General features: G+C 35.9%; 1 protein-coding gene across 3 annotated transcripts in view; it reads right to left on the bottom strand.

The window, feature by feature from the left end:
* Positions 1-1,455: 1,455 nt before the first annotated feature.
* Positions 1,456-13,652, bottom strand: part of LOC149832472 (uncharacterized) — a 64,910-nt gene continuing 52,713 nt past the window's right edge. Inside the window, exons 6-13 of one of the 3 annotated variants that reach the window (XM_090014514.1) lie at positions 4,881-4,948; positions 4,455-4,704; positions 3,289-3,459; positions 3,061-3,167; positions 2,923-2,976; positions 2,742-2,825; positions 2,345-2,508; positions 1,456-1,811 (exon numbers count right to left, since the gene is read on the bottom strand). In XM_090014514.1, coding sequence (XP_089870640.1) covers positions 1,664-1,811; positions 2,345-2,508; positions 2,742-2,825; positions 2,923-2,976; positions 3,061-3,167; positions 3,289-3,459; positions 4,455-4,704; positions 4,881-4,948 — 1,046 coding nt within the window. In that variant the 3' untranslated portion in view covers positions 1,456-1,663. The remainder of the gene's footprint in view (positions 1,812-2,344; positions 2,509-2,741; positions 2,826-2,922; positions 2,977-3,060; positions 3,168-3,288; positions 3,460-4,454; positions 4,705-4,880; positions 4,949-13,652) is intronic. The other 2 variants (XM_090014515.1, XM_090014516.1) reach the window with 2 other exon arrangements.

Here is a 13,652-nt window from a genome sequence, read left to right as displayed (position 1 = left end):
TAGGTTTAAATCATATTGGGGTCACCCTTTGTGCAAGCTTAAGTGTGCCGGCTCCTTAGCAGTAAGCCCACGGAGTTTTACACTACCATGATGGTAAGTACCATAGTAACAAAAGTTAAAAACGCAAAATATTGTTTTTCAAAAACCCATGAGAATTTGAAATTTTTTCATAAATTTTTCATTTTCTGCCAAAATCTCAGCAATAAAAATAAATAAAAAGAATTTTTATCAGAAAATATTAATAAAAAATATTTAAAAATAAAAAACACATGGTTTTTCATGATAATAGCCATTTAAAACATAAATATCACGTTTAAATCATAATATTTATGTTTTTTCATAAATCTCACAATATTTTAAAAATCTCACAAGAAATTACCGTTTTAAATTTTCAGGCAATTTCTGGTGATATTATCGCGAGATTTTTCATAAATCTGCGATATTTGTTAGTATGATAAGTACAGCAGGCAAAGCCAGCATGGCTAAGTCTCTGATTATGGAGGTGGTTTTTCTGTGTAAATATAAAAAGAGGGTTTCAAAGAATACTCTTAAGTTCGTGCGTTTTTTTTTTTTTTTCTTCTGAATTAAGAGAGAGAGAGAGAGAGAGAGAGAGAGAGAGAGCAATCATCCACATTCCCCAGTGATTTAGCTGATGCAGAGAATGAGACCGGTGTTTTTTTTACATCATTATGGAGGCGGATTATAAATTTTGACATGCAATCCCAAAAAAGAATAACGGGCCCACATTGGGGAACCTTGTTTTGTGGCCACTCTTTCATGCTGCATCATGTGAATCATCCACAAAAACTGGGGTTATTTATCATCTCATTGATTTGCGAGAGTTGTTTGGGGCACTCCAAAATTGCTATACCACATGGCAAAGAGGCACCTCTAACGGGTGCTTCTTTCTTGTTGTGATTGAACATTTGTTTCTATGATCTACTTTACCATGTTTTATGCTTATTGCCCAATGTCCCCTAACCATTCAGCGAGCCCTGCAATCCAAAATGAGAAATTGCCAATCAAATTGCTGGCCTAATGGTATTGCAGTTGTTGCTGTCGCCATCAATAATCATCCCTTCTTGAACATGATTAATTACTTGAAAATAATCGGAGAGAGAGAGAGAGAGATCTACAACTCAGCCACACCCTTGCACCCTTCTGTAAGACTATGTAGCACCAGCCCTACCAGCATCTTTACGTGTGACAGCATTCTAAACGTACATGCTTTAAACACAATGAAAATTTCTTACTCAAAACTCAATTAGCAAAGATTGAGCCAAAGCAGCCTACAACAATGACAACTACTTCGGCAAGTAAACAGAAGGGACACGTACAGCTGGCTATAGTTTGCTAATTATGCATGTGGAACTAGGCATTATATCACTGATTTTAAAAATTAATGGTGCAGATAACGGCAATATCTTGCAACGTTAGTCATCGTTATGGTGAGACTTGGAAAAAAATTTCAGCTATTTTTGCAATCCTGCTAAATACAAATACTAATTCAAACAATTTTCGGTAACACTAGGGGTTCCAGCATGGTACATGGCTGCAACGAACCAAAAATTTGTTCCCAATAACATTATAAAAAGAGGAACGAAAAAATGGCAGAAGAGGGAAAAAAAAACTACAATGGTGAATTTATGGCTTTCACCAACTTTCAGCTCCGAATCCATAGGTCATCTGAAGAGAGAGGTCTTTCATTCCTTGATTGGGAAGATTGTGCCCTCGGTGGTGGCGGATGAACTGTTATTGGGAGAACCCATTCCCCTTTCTCTCTTCCTTCTATGAGAAGAGGATGCTCATATCTAAAATCAACAGTAGTTAGTCCTCAGTACTGCATTATAAATAATCAGAAGCTCATGGAGCACAGAAACAACAATGTATGAATACTAATTGCATGATCTTAAATGCATGAATCAATTGAAATTGTCATGATTCCCCAGTTTTTTTTCACAGGTTGAACCTATTAAAAAGGATAACAGAAAAGAGAAGTAACGAATTGCTGCCAGGCAATCAGAAAAATCAACCTGAATATTCCAATGTGAATACGTATGATGATGAACAAGTTTCAGCATAACATCCACATGATAATTTTATCCAACTCAACGTACTATGCCATATTAGTAATGTGTGTGCATCATGGTGACACGTAACAGTTTTTCAATAACACTAGTGTCAATCACTGTTTGGTGGTAACCTTTGCAAAGAACCATTGTGATTTTTCCCCTCTTCAATGGCAAAACTTTTCCGATGTGTTTATTTTCACATGTTAATTATGCGAGATAAGTGATCACCAACAAAACTTGAAAAAAAATAAAAACAGACATGCCAAACATACCTGGTCCAATCAACATTGCCGGGGGTAGTAACAAATTCAAAACGAAGGGACCACCGCACGGAAACACGTGGTGTAGAGAAAGACATAGGTCCATCCATGGGGATGGAGAAGAGGAAACTTGATTGAATCAGATCTGCAACAACTTCATAATGGTCACTGTGGACCTGTGGATGGAGGATAGATTGCAATCTTAGGAAATGAGCTTCCGAAGATATGTATGATCTTCTAGTAACTATGATGACAACCATCACATATGTCAATGAGAGATCTTGCATACCAAACTATAACCTAAGTGTGATACAGGTATTTTCCTCCAATAAACAGTTTTACTGAAATTATATTATAAAGGCAAACACCTCATTCTCTCAAGCACAAGCATAAAGCATTGCCAATTCACCTTCGTAATTGTTGGGGAGTGTCTACGTGAGGGATGCACGTAGGGCTGATTAATAGTCTCTGAGGTCTCCAGAGTTATTGATACCTAATGTGGAGAAAGCAAAAAAGTAGCCTTATAATAATTTACATAATAAAATGTGGATGCAATCCAAAGAGCAATAAATGATCTGAATCTTAATCACCTCAAGACATCGCCTAGTTCCTCCTTCATGGAAAAAAGTGAGTGCACCACCGATCTGAAGCCATAACACAATAAACAGACATTGGATAAAGCCATGATCAACACCACATACAAGAAATAGATAAAAATTATATTTTACCATGTCGCTAAAGTAATAAGTTGAGTCAGAGTTTTTGGGAGAAAATCGAAGCAAAACTTGATCATCCATCCTGATATTGTAAGACCTTCCTCGAATGAAACCCTCTGCTGCAGGAAATGTGCTCCACAGATAAGCTACTCATTTTCTATAATTAAAAACAAAAGCAAGATAATACAGCATATGATGATAATATAGAAGGTAGAAGATATCGTAGACAAAGTGTTTTACATGCCATACTTTCAGCAATGGTCGATGAGTTTTCTCCCATTTCATCACTGCCAAAAAGGGAGTTAGGATGTCTTCTCAACTGACTTGGAGAAAGCACACCTGATGGATAAGAACCAAGCTTCTTCTGCAACAAATTCTTTCCTGTTGAATTTCCAACAGGTGACAATAAATCTGTGGCAAGGAAAAATGTCAATATTCACAGTGCTAGCAGAGTAGATGACAAAAAAGACCAATATTTCTACATTGTAATAGATTGCTCTAGCTGATTATCAAAAAAAGAGTGTACTCCAATTAATGATCGAAAATTTCTAACAAAAAGATATGAAGGCAATTGGTTGATGGGATATACATATATGCACATACATAGATATGTGCATGTGTATATGACATATGTGTATATATGTATGCCAGTCACCTATCTCACATAGACATGGGCACTGATATAAGACAACCGGAAAATACTAGGTACGATGCAAGAGTTTTGTAAGAACAAGGACAGAGGGGACACGGCAGTACATTACATACATAGATATGTACACACATTCATTATATATATAATTCCATCTTAACTTCAACTCTTGGTGCATAGTTCTAAATGTGTACGATTATAAAAAGGTTGAAATATAATGATAAACTTTAAAAGAAAAATACACAAACAAATACAAATTAAACAATCAAGATCATAAAAAGAAATAGATGAAGTTATAGACACAATGTTAAACATGTCCAACACATGTTTGATTATGCTCAGTGTCATGTCAGCATGACATGCTAATTGAAGTGTCTCATGATGTAGACGATTACATACATCAGTTTGAGCTATATCATGGCAAGGTGAAATATCGAGATATAACATTTAAAAAAGTAAAAGAATATCAAATTAATGGAAAAATTAAGAAAAGAATATGCTGTAGTATCTTTCTCAAGTGCAAAGAAAATGTAAAAAGGTTCTTGAAAAAATAAAAGGGTAAAAGAACAAGTCAAAAGCATATTTAAAACATAAAAAATAGAATAGTTAAAAAAATATAACAATAATGTTACTACATATATATAGAGAGAGAGTGGAGCTGCCAACAAGATCACTCCTTTATATATTAATATAAAATAGACAACGTCTAATATCTTCAGTATATGCTTAATGACAGGTAGCAATTACAATTACTTACTCCCGCTATCTTCATACAAGACTTCTGTTGTAGACACTTGAGGGACCACCTTAAATGAAGAAAAACTGGAACCTTCTCCTTGGTGATATCCCTTTCCTGGAGTCATTGTAGATGACTGCAAAGACAAGGCACTACCGAAGGCAGACTCTAGATTTCCTTTTGACTGGCTGTAGGATGCAACAGATGAAATCTCATCTCTTGCACTGTCACAATCATCCTCAAATCCACTGGAAACTTCATTAGCTCTAGCCTGCCCATGGAAAAATAAGCTCTTCAGCAAAAGAGAAATAAATTTGGAACGCTGTAAATAAATTATGAACACAAAATTAGTCTATTCATTGGTTTGTCATACATAGCACTCAACCATGAGAATTTCATCGATTTGTTAAATTTCATGGCTCGATATAGAAACCTAAAAGCACTCACCCACTCAGAGTCCATGCTCTTCTCTCTCCATAGCATATCCATCTGAAGGGCTGCAGTTGGCAACCTATCTGCAGAGATGGTGATAACATCTATTTAATGTAACTGGCAGCAATATCACCTCAACCACCATCCAAATATTGGAAATAAAAGGACACTTTTTACTAACAGTAAAAAACAACATAAACTTATGTTAGGACCATTCATGGAACTTTCTATATGTGAGTGTGTGCATGTGCATGCACGTGCAATTAGCCTACTTTGCATGATGCCATCAGAGCTATGCCACATGGGTACCAGTATATATATATATATATATATATATATATATAGAGAGAGAGAGAGAGAGAGAGAGAGAGAGAGAGTAGGTGCTTGCGATACGTGTTTGATGGGTTTTTCTGCTCTTTCGGTGTTTATTTCGCAGTTCCGGCCCCATAAATGTGTTGGGCATAGTCGATTTACAAGGAATCCATACCTGGATCATGTGTTTTCGATGAAAAAAATGATATTTGGAGCCTCGAAAATTTATCAATATTTTTTACCATTGATTTTTCGAACCTTATAAAAATCCACCCATGTCAGAATCAAACACTTAAAGAACTGATTGTAATGAAAAAAGGCGGAAGCACCAATGGAGTAAAAAGCACTCTTTAAGAGTGACCTCAAGAGCCAAGAACACAAACACTAAAAGTGCACACACAAAACTCTCAAAAGTAGAAAATGACTTAAAGTCATAAGTTGGATTTATTGAAAGGAAGAGAAGGGTGAAAACCCATTGCTTACAAGAGGAGAATACCTCCTCTATTTATAGGAGGGAGACTTAAGGAAGGGACCACAAGGGGCTCCCATGTAGTCGTTGGGAGCCCCAACGGTCATAAATCTGACCGTTGGGGCCCCAACGACTACAAGTGTGGGGCCCTTGTGGTCTTACAAAAAGGAGAAAAGAAAAAAAGAGAAAAAAAAAGTTACATTGTGGTTTTACAAGAATACCCCTATCGGGTATTTCAATAAAAGGGAAAATGTATATATATACATATATGTATATATATACTTATATATATACGAATGTATATATATATATATATATATAAGTATATGTATATATATATACATATTTTAACACGCCCCCTCAAACTTTACGGGGAGAAGACCGAAAGTTTGCTAAGAAGAAACATAAATCGTGGAGTTGGGAGCGCCTTGGTGAAGAAGTCAGCTAGTTGATACTCTGAAGTAACATATGGTAATGAGATAGTCCCTCTGAGATATTCGTCTCGAACATAATGGCAATCCATTTCGATATGCTTGGTCCGCTCATGAAAAGTGTGATTGTTGGCAATGTATATCGCACTTTTGTTATCACAGCAGAGCTTGGTGTGAGTGGAAATGGGGACGCCCATGTCACCAAGGAGACTCCTGATTCATACGATTTCCATAGTTGTCATTGTCATGGCCCGATATTCAGCTTCAGTGGATAACAGTGAAACCTTTTGCTGCTTCTTGCATCTCCACGAAATGAGAGATTCACCTAAAAAAATACAAAGACCCGTTATTGAGATACGATCATTGGGATTTCATCCCCAGTCAGCATCAGTAAAAACAGTTAAGTCAAGAGATGATGAAGAGAATAAGAAGAGTCCCTTGGATATATAATTTTTTATGTATCGCATAATTCTCATTATGGCCGCCATATGAACCGAAGTAGGTGCATGCTGAAACTGGCTTGCTGCATGAACCACATGAGCTATATCTGGACGTGTGATGGACAGATAGGTGAGAGATCCGATTAATTGACGGTAGGGGGTTGGATCCTCAAGAAGAACACCATCTTCAAGTCTCAGTTTCGCATTAATAACTTCGGGAGTCTCAACTTTCTTTTCATCAGATATTCCAGATTTGGTACAAATTTCTGCAGCTAATTTCATTTGAGATAGGATGTATCCTCGCGCGGAATAAGCCACTTCAATTCCTAAAAAATATCTCAAATATCCAAGATCATACATATCAAAAGTTTCTTTTAACATAGACTTTACATCATTTACTCCCTTTTTGTCATTCCCAGTAATGATTGTAATGAAATGGTGGTCTTCAACAAATGCACAAATAACTCACAAACAAATGTCTATTGGAGACACTACAAGCATGACCCTTGAAAGGGTATAAAAAGAAGAACACTTAAAAAATAAATAATACTTTATTCATGAACAAAATGCTTAAGAAGCATAGTAATTTACATTGAAGGGGTTCACCCCTATATATACAAAAAAGTGGGAGAGAGGAGAGCTCATTTTGAGCTCTCCAAAAGAGACGTTGGATTCCAACGTCTCTTAATATAGTTGTTGGACTACAGTCCAACAACATTTATTATTATAGTTGTTGGACTATAGTCCAACAACATTTATTATAGTTGTTGGACTACAGTCCAACAGCTATTTGCACAGTCAAGTTCCAACAGGAACTTGACTGGATTAAATATCTAGTTTCTATTGAACTAGATGCTAAAAAAGAAAATAAAGAAAAATAGAAAAAGAAAATAATAAAAGAAAATATAATATAATATATATATATATATATATATATATTACAGTTTACATTTTAACACTCCCCCTCAAACTTACGGTACAATGAGCGAAAGTTTGTCTAAGAGGAAGTGAAATCTGGGAGCAGCGAGAGGCTTGGTGAAGAAGTCTGCTAATTGATATTCTGATGTAACATATGGCAGATCAATGGTTCCATGTAAGTATTCCTCTCTGACATAGTGACAGTCCATCTCAATGTGTTTAGTGCGCTCATGGAATGTCCGGTTGCTTGCAATGTAGATCGCACTTTTGTTGTCACAGCACATCTTTGAAGTTTGCGTTGCTTTAGCTCCCATATCCGCTAGCAATCGTCTGAGCCAAACAACCTCCATAGTGGTGGTTGCCATGGCTCTGTATTCAGCTTCGGTGGAGGAAAGAGAGACTTTATGTTGCTTCTTACACCTCCACGAAATTAAGGTTTCACCTAGGAACACACAAAAACCAGTAGTTGAGTGTCTATTATTAGGATCACCTCCCCAGTCAGCATCAGTATATGCAATTAAATTTAATGAAGATGAAGCAGACAAGAAGAGTCTTCGTGAAAGAGAGGATTTTAAGTATCTAATAATACGCAAAAACGCTCTCATGTGCACGAAGGTGGGAGCATGCTGAAACTGACTGACTGTATGAACCGCATGAGTTATATCTGGCCTAGTAATGAAAAGATAAGAAAGAGCTCCAACAAGCTGTCTATAAGGAGTAGGATCATCAAGAAGTTCTCCATCATCAATTTTCATTTTAACATTGATAACTTCTAGAGTGTCTACTTTCTTATCATCTGTAATTCCAGACCTGGAAACGATATCAAGAGCAAATTTAAATTGAGATATCAAATACCCCCCGAGGGGAATAAGCAACTTCAATGCCTAAAAAATATCTTAATAAACCTAAGTCAGTCATTTCAAAGTGAGTTTTAAGAAAAGATTTGATATTTGCAACTCCCTGTTTGTCGCCTCCGGTGATGATCATATCGTCCACATAGAGAAGAAGAATAATGATGCCTGCATTAGATTTCTTAACAAACAAAGCAGTGTCAGTTAAACAAGGTTGAAAACCAATATCAAGCATAACATGATTAAAACGGTCATACCAGGCTTTTGGAGCCTGTTTAAGACCATAAAGAGTTTTTTCTAGACGAAGAGCTTTACCCTTAGGGATACTAATACCAGGTGGGGCTTCCATGTATACTTCTTCAACGAGATTCCCATTCAGGAAAGCATTTTTGACATCTAATTGAAAGATAGGCATGTTCTAATGGAGGCCAAGGCTATTAAAGTTCTAACAGTGGTCATACGGGCCACAGGAGCAAATGTTTCTTCATAATCGATGCCATACTCTTGAGCATATCCTTTTGCTACTAAACGGGCCTTATATCTTTCCAGGGTCCCATCACTTTTGGTTTTGACTTTGTATACCCACCTACAACCTATAGGTTTCTTACCCGGAGGAATATCTTGTATCGTCCAAGTATTGGCCTTTTCTAGTGCATCCAATTCTATTTTCATGGCTTCTATCCATTCTATAAGATTTTTTGCTTGAGAATAGAATGATGGTTCAACATATGATTGTATTAATGTAATGGCGGCCCTATACGTGGGTGAAAAAGATTCAAAAGACACAAATTTTTCTGGAGGTTTAGAGATTCTAGACGTTCTTTTAGGTGAGACTTCAGAGTATTTTTGTAATGCACATGGAAGATTTTGCTCTCTACGTCTTGAATATTGTAGACTAACATCCCTATGGATTTGCTCTTCATTATCATCATTTTCAACAACAATAGGACTTTGATCATTGTCAAGGTCACATCCAACATCACATTCATTGGATTTTGAAGTTGGATCAATTAAAAACGAGTATTCAGTGACATCCTTGGATTTTTCAAATTCAAAGAAGCTTTCTTTTTCCAAAAAAGATACATTTCTTGACACATATAATTTGTCATTTTGAAAATCGAAACACCTGTAGCCTTTTTTATTATCAGCATATCCTAAAAAGGCACATGGGATTGCACGAGGAGAGAGTTTGTCATTTCTGTTGGTGAAAACAAAACATTTGCATCCAAAGACTCTTAATATAGAATAATCTGGAGTTAAATTAACAAGCTTTTCTATTGGAGTTGTATTCTTTAATGAGGAAGATGGCATCCTATTAATGAGGTAGGTGGCAGTTAGGACCGCTTCAGCCCAAAAACTTTTTGGAACTTGATTTGCAATTAGCAATGCGTTCGGCTAGGCCATTCTGTTGTGGAGTGTATGGACATGATCTTTGATGTGTAATACCATGTAAATTGAGATAGTCTTTGAATTCGTTGGACATAAATTCTCCCCCTGAATCAGTGCGAAAAACAGAAATATCATTTTGAAACTTATTTTTAACCATTTTATGAAATATTTGGAAGTTAGCAAAGACATCAGATTTATGTTTAAGAAAATAAATCCAAGTATGTCTAGAAAAGTCATCAACAAAAATGACATAATATGTATAACCACCTTTGAAAATAACTGGTGCGGGGTCCCAAACATCCGAATGTATTAACTCAAGTGGTCGTGAGGAAACAAAAGTTCTACTAAGAAATGGTAACCTTTTCATTTTGCCAAGAATGCAGTCTTTACAAGAAAAATTTTCAGAATTATAAAATTTTTCCAAACTTGGAAAATATTGAATTTTAGACATATAAGGATGGCCAAGCCTTTTGTGCCATAAATCCAATTCTAATTTCTGAATATTATAACAAAATGCATTCTTGGGTAATTCCAAAAAGTCCATGTAATAAAGTCCTCCTTCTCTATGGCCTTCCCCAATCAGCTTTCCTGACTGGCGATCTTGTACCCAACAACCATGAGAAGAGAAGGAGATATTACATCCATAATAAGATATTTGTGAGACAGATAAGAGATTCAAATTAAGTTTAGAGATATATCTAACTTCTGGGATAAAAAATCTTTGGGATTTTTGAAGATTTTCAAAACATCCTATTCCTTTTACTTCGAGAGATGTGTCATCGGCTGTAAAAACCTTTGACACACTTGAGTTATTTTTAAGACATTCGGATAGACTATTAACATTTGGGGTCATATGAAAAGAAGCACCAGAATCTAAAAGCCAAGGAAAGTTACCTGGACCGGAGAAAGATGCAACTGCCGCTCCAGTTGAGGCTTCGGTTGAGGAGGATACCCCTTTGAGAAGAGGTTGAAGGATTTCCATCAGTTGAGCCATAGACACAGGTGCATCTTGATCTTTTGACTCAGATGCAACTCTTTTTTCTTCTTTTCTTTTTAACTTTGGACATTGAGGCCTATAGTGCCCCGGTTCATGACAATGATGACAAATAACTTTTCTTTTATCAAAGTCGCCGTTTTGCCTTCCAAAATGAGGCGGCTTGTAAGTACGAGTATGATTCCCCGGTCTATATACAGCTAAAACAGAGTCATCATCAACTTTTGAAGTACTTTTTCTAAGTCTATTTTCCTCCATAGTGAGCTCTTCTATAGTATCAACAATAGAAGGAATTTTTCCACGATGTAAAAGGGCCGATTTGGTGGATTCAAACTCCGGCCTTAGACCATCCACAAATTGATAGAAATGTTCCATATCGAGTTGCTTTTGGCGAAGCTCGATGTCTTCGGCACAATGCCATTTGGGCTCAAGAAGAGCCAACTATTCCCAAAGTTCGGACAACTCATTATAATATTCTCGAATAGTTTTATCTTTTTGAGTCATTGTCCGAACTTTATCTTGTAAATTGCATACATGTGCAATATCTTTAAGGGAATACATGTTTTTGAGGTATTCCCAAGCCTTATCGGCATGCTCAAACTTAGCTAGACTAGAGCATTTTTTAATGTCTATGCTATTGATGAGCCATGACATAATTTTTGCATGCCCTATCCTCCATTCTTTCCATTTCTTTTCATAAGTGGCTAACGCCTTACTCTTCTCTTCTTCTGTTAGAGGAACCTCTTTATCACCCTCTTTCTTGGTAAGAGATAGTTTAGGTTCCAAATCGGAACCATCCACTATACCCCATAAACCTTTTCCCCAAATGTGGTGCTTCATAATCGAAGCTCACATTACATAGTTAGTATCATTTAGCTTCATAGGAATGATGGTGATCTTATCATTGTCATCCATCTTTTACAAGGGTAAGAGAGGAATAAATAGGAGGAGAGAGAGAGAAAAATAAAAAGAAAAGAAAAAGAGTAGACAAAGGAATAAAAGAGGATACAAAACCAAATTTTTTTGTAGCACAAGTTTGCCTTTCTTCAAACAAATCTTCTTGAGCCAAGAACAAGGTGATGAAACACCTTTTGTAAATGTGGCACGGAAATCGAGGCGGAAGCACTTCAAGATCTAAGGATTTCGTAGCTCTGATACCATGTAATGAAATGGTGGTCTACAACAAATGCACAAATAACTCACAAACAAGTGTCTATTGGAGACACTACAAGCATGACCCTTGAAAGGGTATAAAAGGAAGAACACTTGAAAAATAAATAATACTTTATTCATGAACAAAATGCTTAAGAAGCATAGTAATTTACATTGAAGGGGTTCACCCCTATATATACAAAAAAGTGGGAGAGAGGAGAGCTCATTTTGAGCTCTCCAAAAGAGACGTTGGATTCCAATGTCTCTTAATATAGCTGTTGGACTACAGTCCAACAACATTTATTATTATAGCTGTTGGACTATAGTCCAACAACATTTATTATAGTTGTTGGACTACAGTCCAACAGCTATTTGCACAGTCAAGTTCCAACAGGAACTTGACTTGATCAAATATCTAGTTTCTATTGAACTAGATGCTAAAAAAGGAAATAAAGAAAAATAGAAAAAGAAAATATAATAATATTAAATAATATATATATATATATATATTACAGTTTACATTTTAACAATGATCATATCATCAACATACAGCAGAAGCATAATAATGGAGTCATATGTCCTTTTAACAAAAAGAGCAATGTCAGTATAGCAAGAAGAAAATCCTAAATTGATTAAATACATTATTAAACCTATCATACCAAGCTTTAGGAGCTTGCTTAAGTCCATACAAAGCCATATAAAGCATTTTTCCATTTAAATTCATACCTGGAAGCGGTTCCATGTAAACTTCTTCATTTAAATTACCATTCAAAAAGGCATTTTTGACATCAAGTTGAAAGATTGGCCATTTTTTAACAGAGGCTATAGCAATAAGAGCTCGAACACTAGTCATTCGAGCAACTGGGGCAAAAGTTTCATCATAATCTACCCCATACTCTTGGGCATATCTTTTGGCTACCAACCTAGCCTTATATCTTTCCAATGAACCATCACTCTTAGTTTTTACTTTAAAAACCCATCTGCATCCAATGAGTTTCTTGCCATTGGGAGGATCAATGATTTCCCAAGTTTGCGCCCTTTTAAGAGCATTAAGTTCTAGTTCCATAGCTTCATTCCAATGAGCATATTGTTTAGCATCATTGTAATGAGACGGTTCATGAAAGGAGTGAAGAGCAAGTAGGCATGCTCGAAAGTTAGGAGAAAAAGAGTCATAAGAAACAAATCTATTGGGTATTTTGGAAATCCGATTTGATTTTCTTTGAGAGGTCTCTTCGATTGACTCACTTTGAGAGAATTTTTCAAGGGCACAAGGAGGATTTCTTTCATTCCTTCTAGAGTAGACTTGTATTTGTCTTGAAACATTTTCTTCTAAGTTTTGATCACCATTTGGATGTTCAAAATGATTTTCACCAAGGGGTTCACTAGGATCCATATGATCATCTATGATGTTTTCTTGAGGCAATAAGTCAAATAAAAAAGAATAATCAATATTTTCATTTGGTTTGTGCGAAAAACCATTTTCTTCTTCTAGGAATGTGACATATTTTGAGATATAAAGTTTGTTTTTGAGTATGTCAAAACATCGATAACCTTTTTGTTTTTCGCCATATCCTAAGAAAATACATTCAATAGCCCTAGGAGAAAGTTTATCATTTTTGTGAGTTAGAACAAAGCATTTACATCAAAAAATCCTTAGTCTTTTATAATCGGGAGACATATTGTAAAGTTTTTCAAATGGAGAAAGATTTTTCAAAGAGGATGAAGGGGTTTTATTGATAAGATACGTTGAGGTTAGAACCGCTTCGGCCCAAAAGGATTTTGGGATATTTTTTGAAATTAACAACGTTCTTGTAGTTTCTATTATGTGTCT

The sequence above is a fragment of the Nuphar pumila genome, chromosome 7, assembly GCF_984573655.1.
Source record: "Nuphar pumila chromosome 7, dmNupPumi1.hap1.1, whole genome shotgun sequence".
Classification (NCBI taxonomy): domain Eukaryota; kingdom Viridiplantae; phylum Streptophyta; class Magnoliopsida; order Nymphaeales; family Nymphaeaceae; genus Nuphar; species Nuphar pumila.
The sequence above is the reverse complement of the archived record's forward strand: the minus strand, read 5'-3'. Positions and strand labels throughout refer to the sequence as shown.